The 17,736-nt window shown below is 41.1% G+C and overlaps 1 protein-coding gene across 1 annotated transcript in view; it reads right to left on the bottom strand.

Moving 5' to 3' along the window:
* LOC144085054 (protein bicaudal C homolog 1-like) overlaps window positions 1-17,736 on the bottom strand; it is a 44,165-nt gene that overhangs the window by 4,577 nt on the left and 21,852 nt on the right. The window contains exons 5-15 of the mRNA XM_077614026.1: window positions 17,005-17,163; window positions 16,360-16,413; window positions 14,886-15,068; window positions 11,879-12,130; window positions 9,437-9,568; window positions 5,652-5,856; window positions 2,261-2,410; window positions 1,979-2,166; window positions 1,766-1,907; window positions 314-467; window positions 24-183 (exon numbers count right to left, since the gene is read on the bottom strand). Coding sequence (XP_077470152.1) covers window positions 24-183; window positions 314-467; window positions 1,766-1,907; window positions 1,979-2,166; window positions 2,261-2,410; window positions 5,652-5,856; window positions 9,437-9,568; window positions 11,879-12,130; window positions 14,886-15,068; window positions 16,360-16,413; window positions 17,005-17,163 — 1,779 coding nt within the window. The remainder of the gene's footprint in view (window positions 1-23; window positions 184-313; window positions 468-1,765; window positions 1,908-1,978; window positions 2,167-2,260; window positions 2,411-5,651; window positions 5,857-9,436; window positions 9,569-11,878; window positions 12,131-14,885; window positions 15,069-16,359; window positions 16,414-17,004; window positions 17,164-17,736) is intronic.

Below are 17,736 nucleotides of genomic sequence, written 5' to 3'. Positions count from 1 at the left end.
CGCAAGTACGTATTCGCAGGCACCTGCATGTTGGCAAAGGAGGTCTGCGGGGCCAATCGGATGCGCTCCCTCTCGTTCTGCTGCGCCGCCCTCTCGGCCGCCCGCTCGCTGCCCGGCGCCCGTTTATCGGCCAAGGGGCTCTCCGTGGAAGCGGACTCGCCGTCCGGCAGGAGGCAGTCGGAACTGGAAGTTGGGAGCAAAGACAAATCGCAGAGGATCACTTTCATACATTTGTTTGCTGGGCTAGGCTCCGGCACCCCTGGCGAGGGCAGAAAATGAATGAATAATGAAGCACGTGTAAATTGCGACGTACTGTAGGTGGCAGTTCTTGGTGCCCTGAAGGAGTTCGACGGCTTGCCGTTTTCCCGACGACTTCTTGCACGAGGCCAGCATCTGCTTCAGCTCGCTGCTGTTGGCCGAGTGGGAGGGGCTTCTTGGCATGCCCACCTCCACAAAGGTGTCCGAGCCTTGAAGACGTCAACAAAGGCGGCGTGAAAAGTATAAGTAAAGTATACAATGCAGCCACTAGGTGGTCCTTTTTTTAAGATGCGCAGTGATATTCATGACAAGAGGGAGGGGCTTCTTTTAATATGGATAAAGGAGAAACAATTAAAAAGATGTCTTTCCATTGGAATATCCTATTTTAGGTGTTTTTTTCAGAGGGTGGGAACGGATTAATTTGTTTTTAGTTATTTTACAAGGGAAATTTGGATTTAAGATACGAGTAAAATTGACATACGAGCTGGGTCCCGGAACGCATTAAGCTCGTATCTCAAGGTATTACTGTAGGCGTTGAAATCCTGCCATGCCTAGGAAAATAACGTGATGTCAGTCGATCTATTGAAGCTCGCAGGGGGATTTGCGTTGGAACAGCACGTGCTGGAAGGAAGAAAAAGAAAAAAGACGAGGTGGGCGTGCCAGTCTAAACACACAGCGACCGGGAGGAGGCGGAGGAAGGATGGATGGAAGCCAGGAGGGAGAGGAAAGCTGCCCTTGACGCACCGTGCGCACGGGGAAGCCGCGTTTGGGAGGAAAACGGGGAAAAAGGAGACGCGTGAGAGACAAAGATTTGAGGGAGAAAACCCGCCCTAAAAGTTCAACGGAATCCTCTGGTGGCTGATAAACACAAACTGTGAGCTAAAGTACTGCATGGTAATATTATGCTCAAACATGATATGATTCAAGGGGCTTAAACATTGGCACATTTGAACTGGAGGTGAAAATTATATCATTTCAGGCCAAGTCACTAAATTACAATGAATGGATTACAGTTATCCCTTGAATATCACAGATAATGTACACCAGACATGGCCACAAGAAGACAAAGGACTTGGACTAAAACTCCCATTAACCTGTTTTTTGGATCGATATCAAGCAGAGAGGAACTATTTTCACTGTGCGTACAGTATTTAAAGTAATAGCATTTTTATATATATTGATTATATTTAGATATTAAATCAGTCGAGTCTATAGTCTATAGACTATGCTAATAGCTGTAATATTTAATAAATATACACTTTTTGATCACTGTACTTGTATTTCTGTATAGGCAACAAAAACATGTATTGTGGTAGTAATAATGGGGGTGATCCTACTTTGTGGGTTTTCGTTTGTCTGTCTACATTAGCCGCAATATTCGAGGGATTACTGTCCTATTTTTTGGTGATTTAAGGAGACGCTTTCAAAAAGATAAATAATGTGAGTAAATTGCATTTCAGGATGAGTTGCAGAAACAAAATGGCAAAATCCAAAAGTCCAAGCTTACCTTCATCGGTGCTGGACTTGCCAGACAGGGGTTCTGATGGATTGTGTCCGCTGGCTTCTTGGACCGAGTCGCATGGTGCCGGACTCAGAACCGTTTCGCTGAGCGCGGCCGTGGCTATCCTGGAGTAGACCGAACCCGGATGCTGCGCGGAAGTCGACGTTTTACGTTGAAGTCATGTCCAAAAAGAAGGAGGGGCGAGGGATCTGGACTGACCTTGACGTGGCCGTTGAGAGCGCAGGCTGCCTTGGCGCAGTCGGAGACGCCGTTGGACTGCTTGTCGATGGGCGCCAGGCCCGGTGGGGGGGATGGCGTGCTCTGCGAGTAACCCTGCACGCCGGATAGGAGGATGCTGCTCAGCGTGGCGTGGGTGGCTGGGTGCAGCATGAGCTGGGATGCGAAGGCTAGGCGAGGACACAGGAATTACACACAAAAAAAAATCATTTTAGTGTACGTACCGTTACACCCAAATGACGCCAGGACATTTCTTCCACATACCTTGCGTGCTGGTAAGCGAACTAGGCCACAAGGAAGACGTGGGGGCGTTGGGGGCCTGCAGGGGGCTGATGGACGAGTTTAAGGTGTTCAGAACAGCGTTGGGGGTTGCCGAGTTGGCGAGCGAGTGGGACGCCGTTGCGCCCAGGAAGCCTGAAAAGCAGGGGTGTCAAAATTAGTTTTGTTCCAGGGCCTTGTGTGGGCCGGACCGGTTTATTTTTGGCCTAAAAAGTTCACTGACTTTCCGCCATTGATGTCCAGAGCCGTCAATGGCCCTGGTAGATCAGCATCCACAGCCAGTTTAAAAGAATTGGATATCTATCATTTTCAATAGCAGCCAATGACTTCATTTGGGGTCACTTTTTGTCACTTCCATTTTAGGGTACTTTCAGTAAACTCTAGATCACAGGTGTCAAAGTGGCGGCCCAGGGGCCAAATCTGGCCCGCCGCATCATTTTCTGTGGCCCGTGTAAGTAAATCATGAGTGCCAACTTTCTGTTTTAGGATCAAATTCAAATGAAGATTATAGATGTATATTATATTTCCTGATTTTCCCCTTTTTAAATTAATAATTGCAATTATTGTTTCCATTTTTTTCTTTTGGTGTTTGTAGGTCAAAAAGCATTTTGTAAAATCTAAAAATAAATATTTAAAAATATTTTCGGTTTTCCACTTTACTATTGAATATAATTTAAAAAAAATGTTTCCATTTGAAATGAAAAACAAATTATTAGATGTTTTCCCTTACTAAGAAAAAAAAGTTCAAATAAACAGTTTTATATGTATAAAAAAAACTGAATATTTAGGGCTTTTGATCCAGTTCTTATAATCCGATTAAAAAAAAAATCTAAATATTATATCTAAAATTGTCCGGCCCACATGAAATGGAGTTGATGTTAATGCGGCCCACGAACCAACCCGAGTCTAGATCATTTTCTATTGATTTTGAGGGACTTTCCAGGATGCTCCTTGTTCGTTTGTTGCTTCCTGCTGATTTTTGGCCATCTCCAGAAGACTTCCTGTTGGTCTTGGACCACTACAAGTCTCCTTATGAACTCATTGGCCGCCATTGAAGGCGCCGTTTATACGGGATCTAATCCTATATTACGCCAAGGCCTTTGGGAAAACAATCTCACACTTTGCTCTATTTGACATGAACTGGCCTGCCCGCAAGGTCAGTACGCATCCGAGGTGAAAGCGCGATATCGGGACAATACGCCGCCGCGTGCCTTAAAAACCAAAGTCAGTGTACGAAAACACAAAGTGCGGCTTTACCAAGGGCCCACTTTGGCTCCGGTAATAAGGAACGGGGCTCTCCTGGCAGCCTGGACTGTAATCGGAGCAAGAGAAGCATGTAGCAATTACTAACGGACAGGATGTGGGCCCGTCCGGCAACTTTTAGAGGCAACTTTACAGCACGGAACGGTATTATCGTTTTTGCGACTGATTATTTACATTCAATCTACTTTTCCCACATGTTCGTTTGGCAGGAAATGTGAGGTCAGAAAATACACGTTCATTGAGTTTTAACGGGAACGGAAAGTTCTTATTCTATTCTCTTAAAAGATATATACAGTTAAATGCGTGTGGAAAAAGGAAGGAACATTTTTTGGGTTAACCGTACACCTACTGATACTATTTCTTTGTTTAATTTTTTTTATTATTGGCTGGACATTTTAGGAGTACAAAATTAAAGTTTCCACTGACTGTATTTTCAGATAAATATTTACTCGCTAACACAGAAATGGGTTCATCAGAAATATTTACATTTTACATTGAATGATTATTCGCAAAAATAGCAGATGGTTGAAAATAATATTGTTTAACGCTACATCGTGCTTTGATTAAGATTAAAAATGGAAATTTTTGAAAACTAAGCCGCCCAAAAATACATCTGATGTAAACCACTGCATTTCTGTGTCAGAAACCATTAAAAAAACATTTTGATTCTTGTATTGGCAGAGGACAATAATCCTTGAAAGTTACTGTGCATCTGGAAGGTATTCACTAAGCTTCATTTTTTCGCCATTCTGTCATGTTACAAACTTATTATATTAACAAAAAAACTTGATGTAGCAGAGCCAAAGGTGAACAAACCAAATACACCGCATAGACTTTAATTTCTCACTTTTTTTCTTTACTTAAATGCACTGGAGCTAATTTAGGGGAGCTAATTTTGAGTTTGGGTCAAAGGTTAACTCATACTCTGCATATATATACCAATTAACAAAAACAATCATATGCAAAAGGAACTTTAGAATGAATTTTCCCAACCTAACCTGTTTTTTAATGCTGCAGGGAGCTAACTCCACACAAGATTTTTAAACCTTAAGATTAGGATGTAGATGTTCAAAACAATCCTCCATTGTCCTGCTTTAATTTATTTCCCCATGATGGTGTGATCTTGTAACATGACAAAATGTGGGGGGAAAAAGTCCAAATGTGGTGAGGACGTTCTGGACGCCCGCTATGATAATTGCAGGGAGTCCTTAAATGATGTCTGAATTCCGTTCCTACTCTGACAATGTCACCCGGATTTCACTGTTAATGTTGAAATTTCAACAATTTGGATGAAAATTTTTAAACAAAATAAATAAGAGGCTGGACCACTCGTAAGTGCAGTTTTCTATGGTTGGACGATTGAAAACAAAACTAAAAGAGGTGAGTCGGTGAGTTTAGGGACAGTCTGGAAAAGATAACATGAAGTTGTTTGACTTTGTAAGGTCTGTGTGAACAAAAAAAAACGCATTTGCCCAAAAGCGGGACATTTTTTGGCTTAACTTTGGTCTTATTTCATCGGTATTTCTGTCCTTTCTTGTTTCTTTGTTGGTCGAGGACATCCTAACCCACGTGTCAAAGTGGCGGCCCGGGGGCCAAATCTGGCCCACCGCATCATTTTGTGTGGCCTGGGAAAGTAAATGATGAGTGCCGACTTTCTGTTTTAGGATCAAATTAAAATGAAGAGTACATAGATGTATATTAAATTTCCTGATTTTCACTTTTAAACCAATAATTGTCATTTTTGAATCCATTTTTTCTGTGTTTTTAGTTCGAAAATCATTTTGTAAAATCTAAATATATATAAAAAAAAGCTAAAATAAACATTGTTTTAGATCTATAAAAAATGGAATATTCAGGGATTTTAATCCAGTTCTTTTAATCCATTTATTTAAAAAAAATCTAAATATTATATCTAAAATGGTCCGGCCCACGTGACATCAAGTTGACGTTAAAGCAGCCCGCGAACCAACCCGAGTCTGACACCCTTGTCCTAACCCGAGGACTCCTGAACAGAATAAATTAAAAAAAGTGCCAATCTGGCAAGGCATTTCCACCCAAAGTATACCTTAAACAACTCGTTATCACATTTAAAGTAAACTTTTATAACTCTTACCCAGGTTACTGAGCCCCAGACCAGCTGAGGCCAGAATGTCCAAGCCAACGGGGCAGATGAGGGACGGCGAGGGCCCGTTAGGGGTCGGGTTCAAGGCCAGCGGGGGCGAGCAGCAAGACACGCCGTTGCTTTCCAGACCCAAGAGGAGCTTTCGGGCTTCATACATGTTGACGGCGTTCCTCTCCACGCTCTTGACGATGACGGACTGAAAAAGACAGAGCGTGAGAGGTTGTGCAACAATGGCGGCTACGGGGGGAAAAAACGCTCATCAAACGCGTGTCCGCGAGGAAAAACACGTGAGAATCACGGGAGGGGAGCCGACTGGGGAATGTTGGACGTTGGACACGGAGATAGGGAGGACGAAGCCCGAGAAACAAACAAGATGGAGAGGAAGGAAAAGGGGAATTAAGGCCAGATTAGAAGGACAAACAGCGTCGATGTGGGAGCGCCCGTTGAAAGATGCCTTTTTATTTTGGGTGAAAATATTCAGGAAAATCGTTTCTTGGCTTTGACGTCACGTTAATGTCATAAAAAAGTTATGACGAGGAATATTAGGGGGAACATGTGGGAACAGTTATCGCAAACACTTGAATGAATATACTAAGTCATAATCAGATTTTATTGGAACATTTGTTTGCTGGCAGGGGTGTGCAAACTTTTTTTTGTCTGATGGCCGCTTTCAGAAAGAGGATAAAATCCTTCCACAATAAAATATGGACTTATATTTTTATACTTACAATTATACTATACTTACTACTATACTAAATTTACCTTATTTATACCAAGATTTTTTTTAGAACAAAGTAACAGCTAAAAAAAAGGTTAAGAAAGTCACGAAAAACATAACTGAATTTATCACCTAGAATTATTAATGAGTTATTTATATAAAACAAAAAATAAAGTTTGTTACGCTAATTTCAACACGTCAGCCCTGACTGAATGTTAAAGTTATTGGGTGTTAAAACTGAAAAGGGCGACATAATGTAGGCTGAATTTGAGCTTCTTGTGCGGGCCTTAATCATAAAGTTGTACCTGAAGATTCTGGTGGGATTGGAAAATTCACTAAAATGAGAATATGTATTGCAAATAAATAAGAAAGTAAAATAAAATAAGAAAATAAGAGTTTGAGTTTCATCACAAGGCAGATTTTTCCTGGAAATGCAATTGGATCACGTAAAAACAACTAATTACAGGATAATCTGATGAGATATAACATTACTGTATAAAGTGCTATATAGTGGCTGCCAAATGTCCCATTTGGATCAGATGAGAAGAAAAAAATCGCTTTGACTTGACCGAGTTCATGTCCTCCTCACATCCGCAAATGATGTTGAAATTGGACGAGATATTCTCTATTTATAAGAAATTGATATGCTAACTCACACACGCTTAAATATAATTTTTACGAAAGCTCACCGAGTGCTCAATATGGAAATTTGTCAAATATTTCATACATATTATAGTAAAATCACCTTCAACGTCAAAGCTTGGATGCCAAAGACCATATTTTCCAAATATTTTCCACTGATATCAACTAAAAACTAAAACAGTCAGTCCAAAGCAAACATCTTCATAAATTCATCCAACATTTCAGCGCAGACACTTCCACTTAACACAAATATTAACAAAAATGAATCCAATATGAACTTTACAGATATCATCAGGTGGAACCCGCCAAGCCGCAAACTCTTGTTGGATGACAAAACATCGTAAGTTGCGAGCGGAAAAATAAAATTGTTTAAAAAAAAAAAAATCATGTATGCATTTTGTCAGCCGAGTAAAAACAGAATCCAAATCTTTTCTTTCTGGCCGTGCCAAAGCGCCGAGGGAGTGGGCCGCATTTGGACCGGCCTACTGCTGTCACCTCGTTAACATATTTAAGTGAAGGGTTCTTCGGAGGGCCGGCAGGGGAAGGAGGGGGGGCTGGAACGGCGTTTGGCATTTCTACACTCGCCCCAGTAAATTATTATGGGTTAGGCACTCTGCCCCTTTGGCCCACTCAATGACAACTGGGAAGTCTGGGCCTATCCAAAAGGACCATTAAAATAAGCATTGCAGTACAACCTATATACTATAATAACAATACAAGTGATTTTTTGGGGGGCTTTTCTGCACTGCGCATATCTTAAAAAATGGGTTTGGAAGTAGTATTTCTTGAGGAGGCTTGTTTTTATGCAAAAATATGTTTGTTTTTCATTTAATGGTTGCATTTGTTTTGTTGGGATTATTTTTACTGGTCTAAAAATATGGTTATTGGATCGGTCAAGAATATTTTTAAGAAAATGGGATTGGAAGTAGTGTTTGTTGAGGAGGCTCACTTTTATACAAAAATATTGTTTTTCATTTAATGGTTGCATTAGGTTTTGGGGGGGAATTATTGTTACTGGTCTAAAAATATGCTTATCGGATCGGTAAAGAATATCTTTAAGAAAATAGGATTGGAATAGTATTTTTTGAGAAGGCTCATTTTTAGGCAAAAATGTTTGTTTTTCATTTAAGGGTTGCATTTGTTTTTTTGGAAGTATTTTTATTGGTCTAAAAATATGCTTATCGGATCAGTAAAATGGGATTGGAAGTAGTATTTGTTGAGGAGGCTCATTTTTAGGCAAAAATATGTTTGTTTTTCATTTAATGGTTGCATTAGTTTTTTTGGAAGTATTTTTACTGGTCTAAAAAATATGGATATCGGATCAGTAAAGCATAATTTTAAAAATGGGATCGGAAGGAGTATTTCTTGAGGGGGCCCACTTTTATACAAAAAATATGATTTTTCACTTAATGGTTAAATTAGGTTTTTGGGGGGAATTATTGTTACTGGTCTAAAAATATGATTATCGGATCGGTAAAGAATATCTTTAAGAAAATGGGATTGGCAGAAGTATTTGTTGAGGAGGCTCACTTATACAAAAATATTGTTTTTCATTTAATGGTTGTATTAGTTTTTTTTAAAGTATTTTTACTGGTCTAAAAATATGGTTATCGGATAAGTAAAGCATAATTTTAAAAATTGTATCGGAAGGATTATTTCATGAGGAGGCCCACTTTTATACAAAAAATATATGGTTTTTCACTTAATGGTTAGATTAGGTTTTTGGGGGGGAATTATTGTTACTGTTCTAAAAATATGCTTATTGGATTAGTAAAGCATAGTTCAAAAAATGGGATCAGAAGAGTATTTCTTGGAGGCCAACTTTTATACAAAAATATGGTTTTTCACTCTTTTTTGGGGGGGGATTATTGTTACTGGTCTAAAAATATGATTATCGGATTGGCAAATCTAATCTAAATAAAAAATAATGGGATCGGTAAAGTAAAATAATCCCTCATTCTAACTAGTCCCAGTTGAATTATAATTCCTTTTCAAATTTGGATATGATCTCCCAAAATGTGTAAAGAGCCATTTCCTTATCCTACAGGGAAAGATGCTTTCCTCCTGGTTCCGTGCTAATAACCCATTAGAAACAGCCAGCGCGTTTCCTAAAAACATATGCAAGTATGTCGTCCAAAAAAAAACGAGACAAAAGTGAGCCATCTGGTCTTGTTTCCTGTGCGCTCAGCTTGAAGCGAAACCATGCTTTTCTCCTGTGACAGCCGCTAAGCTCACATGGCATCATTCATTCCCTTTCATTTCCCTTCCTGCTTTTTCCTTTTCAAGTGGCTCACGCGCTGAAATGCGACCTGTCAATATGTTTGCTTAACACAACTGGAAAGACCGGTCCGCGTCGGCATTTTGGCCAGCCCCAATGTTGTTATTTCCGTTCAAAAGCGCACGGGGATGCTCGTACCTTGCTGGGCTGTTTCGGTTTAGGTTTGATGCTGATAAAGACGTCGAGCTGCTCCATCAGGGCCGTGATGCAATGAGGTTCCACCTCAACGTCCTCCTTGATGTCGAACATGAGGACCAGTGGCAGGCAGCCCTGCGAGGGAAGGACAAAAACGGTTAAAATTGGAGACCAGATTGAGTCAAATTTTTCTTCAAAGTTTTTTTTTTAAATAGACAGCTGGGCTTGGTTTTGTGTGTTTGTATGCTTACGGGAATGTAAAAAAAAATCATTAGACTTTAGCTTTCATCGCTCAACATTAGGACATAGTTTGAATGAGATCATTTATGAAATACACTAAAGCCAAAATTTATTTTCTAATTACCGTATTTTCACGACAATAAGGCGCACCGCATTGTAAGGCGCACCCTCAATGAATGACACATTTTAATTCTTTTTTCATATGTAGAGCACAATGGATTATAAGGCGCCCTGTCTATTTTGGAGAAAATTTAAGAATTTTAAGTCCGCCTTATCATCGTGAAAATACGGTAATGGGAATTTCGTTGTACTTGTTACAGTGACAATAAAGACATTCAATTTCAGGTAATACAATTAAAAACTTGAGAAATACTCTTTTCTTTTACTTTGCGTTTAACCACTAAATGTGCAAATGATTTCAGATCATAACAAACCTATTAAACATATGTCAACTATTACAAATAATCACAAACAAAAAAGGTAAATAAACCACAAACGCAGAAGGGAAATATTGTAAATTGAGGCCGTGAAAAATGAAGATACATAAGAAACTTTTTTTGTGGTGCTAGATGTGACAATTTTGTATCATGCAGGTGTTTTGGCATGCAACTTTACGTTTGTTGTGCACATGCTATCCCAATATTCCTATAAAATCAGACCTTGCATATTCAATCCATGCTAATATTCTGACTTGAAATCTGATAAATCCTGCGACTCCCCGCTGGATTATTATTATTTTTGCATCTTTGAGTTAAGGGAAATTCCTCCAAGTGCAATATGCTTCACATTATCACCACCGCAAGACCACAGACGTCGATATTTTTGGGCCCGAGCGCTCCTATTGTGAGTAGGTGTAATTAAGAGCGTAGTAGTGCTGCCTGTGACAGCCGTCAAATGGCTGCTGTAAGCAAGAGTCGGGCAGCCAAGGGCCAAATCACAAAGTACGTAGGCGTTGACAGACCCTCGTAATCATCTTATCCGCTGGACTTTTTATTTTGGGACCTTCTGCTTTATTTCAAAGCTTTTTGTTTTTCGCTCCAGTCCACCTTCCTTGCCATCCTTTTGCTTTGCCACACTCGTGAAACTGTTTTTCTGGCCGCTGTTATAGCTATGGCATTTGTTAAAGTCGTCAACGTGGACTAAAAAAACAAAGGAGGGGAAGAGCTCATAAAAATATTGGCCTGCATTAACACGATAGATTGAATTTTACTGAGCCTATAACAACCCGTAGTTCTAAAATGAATCCAAAAAAGTGCAAAACAAAGGCTAGGAAAGCCAGATTTGTTACGGAAAGTGATGTTGTAAGAAGTAGGCTTTTTCATTCATTTAGTTTTCCCGCAAATTCAATTGTTAGAGGAAAAAAAATCTTAAAGAGTGTTGTCCTTATCTCCATGACATCATGGGTTTCAACTATGCAGAGGCGAACCGTTACATCATTTAGTGTTTGTACCATTACAAAACGTTCTGAATCTATGAGAGTTTAGATCATTTATTTTTGATTCATCTTTGATAGATTCTAGTATTTACTCATTGGGACTTTCTGCAAAGTGGCTTTTTATGTCCGTGTAGCAGAAACAGCTGTAGTCGTTGTTTTGTTTTCTTAAAAAAAATGCATCCATTAATCCAAATAGCTTGCTTCAGGTTGCAAAGTAAGCAAACAGACCGGAAAAGCTCCTCTTATCTATGTACACACTTAAAAAAAAGACAAACAAAAAAAGTCTTAACCAAATATGCCCATTCGGGAAACCCAGATTTGGCAAAAACGACTTCTGATGATAGGCTAGAGTAGAGTTGTCTCGGGTTCAAGGGCACCCGAAAAAATGTCAACAATGAAGCTCGTAGCGTACAAACCTAAACCAAACAATGTCGGAATTGCAGAAATCCGAGCAAAACCACGGTCGTTAGCAACACTGGAGATCATGCGTCTAACTCGCAGCTATGTGTCAGCCTAATAGTTGCCGTTAAACTGCGCGGGCATTTTGCAGCCACAACCAAAGCGGCCAAGGTTCTTCCCAAACCGCCAAAGGTCACGGCGTTCACATCCCTCGCATACCGAGCCGATGTTAGCCTAACCGTGACATCCATTATAGCTACCACACAGACGGCGGAATTGCCAAATGGTCGGAACATATTCTCCATGCCAACGTACGACCGGAGAAAAGACATCTCCCAGTTTTGGAGTCCCGCCCCCCGCAAAATACGCACCATGAGGTACTGGCGGGCCAGGCACACCGACTCGATGGTCCCCTGGATGTAGACGGTGGACTTCTTCTGGGGGCCGTTAGGGTCGGGGAAGTGGATCTGGGCACCCGTCCTCTGGGTGATGTGCTTGATGTTGCTGCCGTTGCGGCCTTTCATGAACAGGTGGTGCTGGGGGGCGATGTCCAGGTGGGTGGTGACCGAGATGGTGCTCACCAGACTGCCCGCCAAGTGCTCTAGCAGAAGGGCAGTGCCTCGCTGGGAAGGGAACAAAAATTGGAGGTTTACACTTACAAATCGCCATTGTTTCAAGAGGAAGGAGAAAGTCCAAGTCAAGGGTGTGCAAACTTTTTTTTCCCACGGCTTTCAGAAAAAGGATGCGAGGGCTTGAACTTGAATTCTGATTTATATTTCATAAATAGACGATCGAGGAAAAATAATCGGGTTTAAAAATGTACTTTAAGAATAAACTTATTGGGTACAACTGACGGCAATTGAAGTCCAATCCGTTTTGACAGCGGCAACTGTTCGAATTCCAAATAGCGTAAAACCTATATTTGAACGGCACCTCTATTTGAATGGCACCTCTAATAAAACTGCACCTTGGTGGAAGAATTAAAATAAGCATTACAGTACAACCTATAGATAAAAATATACTACAATAACAATACAAGTGAATTTTATTTGGGCTTTTCTGCACTGTGCATATCTTTAAAAAAAATAGAACGGCACCCTCTAATTGAATGGCACTACGGGGGAAGGTTTGAAAAATAGAATGGGATGCCGTTGAATTTTTTCGCAAAAAATTTTATATACACAATGTTTTCTATTTGCAATTGTGCAACAAACTTTGCAAAGCCATTTGAATACGTTATTTTTCCCTCCTTAATACATTTTAAAAGTATCGGCTCAGGATTTTGGATTGACAAATCCACTATGCCATTGGGACCCCCTCATGAAAAATGTTATTTTTGCCTAAAATATGAAGAATAAATTCAGACTAATTCATTTAGTTCTGCCCCATTACAACCGACTTGACATCCTTGAGGGAGCACTCCCCATTTCAAACGCCTTTTGAAACATTTGATACGGGTCAGTCAACCAGTTGCGGAGACCAAGTCGGTGCTGCCGTCCTGCCGCGCCAAGTACGGCTTGGCCTTGCAAAGACCGACATTTCCCATCCCGCGAAGGGGAAGCCATTTCCACTCGCAACACAACTCATCAGCGGTGGGTTTGGCATTCCTCGAAGATATTCCCGGGGTCTCACGAAACCGCATAATAGAGCGCACGCCTTCCCCTAACGGCCTCGGCCTTCGTCTGGCCTCGTCGTTCCCCCTGCCGTGATAAATTATTGTCGCTTTGCAATATTATTGTCTCCCCAAAAAAATTTCAGCACTTATGTAGTGACGGTAATAAACCATCCATTCAAACACAATAAATGCTTATTCTTATTAAAAAAACACACAAATTGTGTTAGAAATAAAAATAACAAATATGTTTTAAACCACAATGTAAAACAAGCCATTTGATAGCTAGCTTAGCGCAAAAAAATGAACTCAACACCATTGGAAATGTTCTTTTTATCCAAAATATGCGTATATGAGCTAATTTGAAAGCAAATTATTCAATTTTTGGGGGGATGTAATGCAAAAGCGATCTTAGTGTAGAATCTGAAATATAATAACTGAAAACATTTGAACATAGTGCACTTTTTTGTATTTTCCTCATCCATGTAGTGTCAGTTGTAAAAAAAAAATCTATTTTTCGCATCGTTTGCAAAGGCCGTAAACCAGCACGTTTTAATGCGCTAAGCGCCGGCGTCTCATACACAATCACTTTTGTTTCAACATGCACGGCACAAGCGGCCATAAATCATAGGCAGGAAAATTATAGACTTGTCTTTGGCTTTTCCGTGCTATTGGTTGACTTATTCCATTGGCGACGCGCTTAATGTGAGTATGGATGAATAAACATGTATAGGCAGGAGAGGTTCATAATGTAGTCGTTGGCAAAAGAGCACCACGAGGTCGTGTGCAGTCGTCGGGTGCGATTTATTGGCAGGAGATGTGGAAAGTTCTCCTCGAAGCGTGCCGCTTGAAGAAGTAGGCGCGTTTGGAGATAGAGTGCAACACTAAAGCGTTAGTGGGCAAAGCTAAACAGCTTAAGAGCCACGACTCCGCCGCGCTGGAGTTCGCATCGGCGAACGTTCACTCGCCACTCTCTTGGCCCCGGGATGCTGGGAAGTAATGGGGCGGTTCGTGTTGGAGGGGGGGGGGGGGGGGGGGGGGGGGGGGGGGGGGGCGTGTTGGTGGGCCCGAGCCAGATGCTTTCTTTCTCGTTGCTGCTTTCGATGGCTGAAGAGAAGTTTGAGCCAGAGTGCAAATATGCAGGCGGGAAATGAAAAGGTCGTTCGGGCTCTTTTTAAACTCAGTGAGAAGACTGTTTAGGCTATCGAAACGCAGCTCATTTTTCATTCAAAACTGGTATACTGTCATCCTTTTTAAAGGGTATTGTGGGTAGTGTTAAAGATCTTGGAACAAATGATGTTAATAAACTTGTGTACATTATTTTCCACATAATAATGCACAACTAAAAGACTTCAATTTTCTCAAAAGCCGGCAGTGCGCCTTATAATCAGGTGCGCCTTACATATGGGTCAATATTGATTAACGATTGTATGAAATTTCCTTTAGCACAGCTCCATGTAGTTCATGTATAATACAACTCCTAACCACTACTACTATTTCTACTACCACTACCACCACCTACTACTACTACTACTGTATTTTATAATCTGGTGTACCTTATATGAGACACAATTTAAGATGGGCCATACTTGAAGGTACGCCTTATAGTGCAGAAAATATGGGATATATATATATTTTTTCCTAAAACATGCATTTTTAAGTATTGAGTCTCAATGGTAGTGAATGAGTTCAGGGCTACAGACAAGAACATGATATTGACATTTACCAATTGATATATAAATGCCGCCATGCCAACGCGTTCTCACCTTGACGGCGTTGGCGTTATTTTGGGAGCCGCGCACCACACCGGTGGCCCTGTAGAGCCGCGTGGGCGGTTTGAAGGACACGGCCAGGTTGTACGTCTGGGAGATGGCTTGCACGCTCGGCGAGCTGGGATCCGACTGCATGATTGGCGGGAGCTCGAAAGAAAGTACCAGAGGGAGCAGCTCCTGCAAGGCAACAAAAGTTCGGTCTTTACAACTTTTTACCACAACAATTTAGTGGGATTCATTTCTTCTTCTGCTCACAACCAAATTCGACCATTAAGCCGTCAGTCATGAATTAGGCGGACAATAAGAATAGATATGTAAGACATTATTTAGTGAATTATTAAAGGAAGTGACGTTCTTCCTAAAGTGATGTTTGTTTTTTAGTATGTAGAAGGGAATAAAAATGCAGCTACATTTTATTTTTGTATATTTTTGGTCCATATAAGTGCATTTTTTTCCTCCTGAAAATACTGTGTGTTTAATGGATTCAATGACATAATATCCTGTTGTAGAAATATCATGTATTTGATTATTTTCTATATCTAATTGACATTTAACCCCCAAAGTGACTTGTAATTTCGCATGGAAATTATTACGAAATGAAAATTATAATATTACACATGCACGTGTTTAGCACAGAATAAAATATGTAGCCAAATTTTGTACATTTTTGGCCAATATGTGCATTTTTTCTACAAATACTGCCACAAAAATTAAAAAAACAAGATAAAAAAAAAATTCAACGGCACTTTCAGCAGAGCCCTTATATTGAAAAAAATAAAAATAAATAACCATCCCAACCTGTTTATTAATTATATTTTTGTAATTTTGTTGAAGCTGTTAACTCTTCACCCCTACGCGGAATAACACAAAACAAGCAGGCGACGGATGTAAAGTTATTCAAGCACCGGCCCGAGTTCGAAGGGCAAAAAGCGTCAGAGAAACGCTTCCCTGATCAGTCCCATATGCGCTTTTATATCGGGCTTCCCCGCTTACTCTCTGAGGGATCCAGAAATTTAGCTCGGAACGGGGGAAGGACAGCCGGACTAAGCCGACCGACCAAGGAAGAAAAGGCAGGCTTTTGCTGTTCTAGCTGACCTCAGCTTTACTCAAAAACCAGTTGACGGTGTTCTGTTTCAAGTTGAAAGCGCGGGTGTGGAAAAGCTCGGCGCGGGATGGGAGACGGCGAAAAGCGTAAATATACCCGAGGTAAAGCCGTTTTTCATCGCCTGCCGGCTTAAGTTTAACACGCAGAGCTTCTGGGAAGCGCGCTGACAATTCAGTACCTCAACAACCCATCTGGACTCCGATAAATACTTCATTATTGATCCTTCTCTGGAAAGTGAAAATAAATGACGAAGCACAGAGAACTGTTTGTCTGATATACGTCATATCTGGTGCCCTGATAACTGCGGCACATACTGGAAATGTTCTTCTCGATGGTTCTACTGGGAGTATTGGGAAGACTTACCCTAATTTTAGCTCGGGCCGCCTCCACCCCTCCTGGCTGTCCCGCGATGGACACCTGTGGATCAACAGAAAATTCCAACGTCAAAACCACAACCTCATCTCATTTTCTGAACCGCTTTCTCCTCACTAGGGTCGCGGGGGGTGCTGGAGCCGGTACTCGGACGTTTGGTCGCCGGACGTTTGACATGACACAGAGTTTACTGTTGAAACCAGCTCTCAAAATTATATTCATGAGAGAGAGAATTAAATATCTAAATATCTACTGTTGAAACCAGCTCTCAAAATTATATTCACCCGGGCGACCAAACGTCCGGGCGACCAAACGTCCGGGCGACCAAACGTCCGGTCACGGCTGGAGCCTATCCCAGCGAACTTCAGGCTAGAAGCGGGGGAAACCCTGAATTGGTGGCCAGCCAATCACAGGGCACAAGGAGACAAACAACCATTCCAAAACACATAATTCCAGACATGCGAGTGTGTTCGTGGGTCCTTGGCGAAGACTTTTACGATGACATTTAAGCCCAAACAAGATCATGCAGCAACGTTGTGGTCTCGGCCATCGAGAGTAAATATTTATCCGAGTGGCTGTCGTCTGTCAGCGTCAATACACAAACACACGCACGCACACGCAAACACACGGACGAACCTGGTTGCTTTTTTCTGCTTGGTTGTTCCTGTTGGAATCGGGAAAATGGATGTGGCAACCCGTCTCCTCCATCACCCGCTTGATGTTGTTGCCGCCTTTGCCGATGACGTGGGAGTGCTCCGTGTGGGACACGTCCATTTTTAGCGTTACCCTGTTACTCTGGGGATAGCGAGACAGGTGAGACAGGTGAGACAGTTGATCCACGTTCAGTGTATCGCGCAACAAATTAACTAATGCCGATTCTGTAAGCGCTCTTCTTTAATCTCTTTGAATCTCACGTGTGGGTAAACATTTGATTTCTCATGCAGACAGTGATTAGAAAAGTATATAGCAAACAGAAATGACAAATAAATAGGAGATATTCTCTAACATAACAAAAAAAATCTGTTGTAGTTTAGTCAAGAGATAACAAAATTCGCATAATTTCATACAATTTTTCATAACAACTTCTGTGCATTTCAGTAGCATTACTGTATCTATTTATTTATACTTGATTCAAATCACAGCTACTTTATAACTTGCATGTGTGTAAAAAAAATGCACTTCCACTTCAATGCACACTACAATCAACATAGTACATTCATTTACTGCCATCCTTCCCACTGCAATCGGATCGGACATCCAGTATGGTTGTCAATGGCAACCAATGATTCAATTTTGAGGCATCCAAATTTTGCCTCTTCATTTTTTGGTCACTTTCTGTTGATTTAGGGGCACTTCTGGGTTATTTCC

The sequence above is a fragment of the Stigmatopora argus genome, chromosome 11 (genome assembly GCF_051989625.1).
Source record: "Stigmatopora argus isolate UIUO_Sarg chromosome 11, RoL_Sarg_1.0, whole genome shotgun sequence".
Taxonomy (NCBI): domain Eukaryota; kingdom Metazoa; phylum Chordata; class Actinopteri; order Syngnathiformes; family Syngnathidae; genus Stigmatopora; species Stigmatopora argus.
The sequence above is the reverse complement of the archived record's forward strand: the minus strand, read 5'-3'. Positions and strand labels throughout refer to the sequence as shown.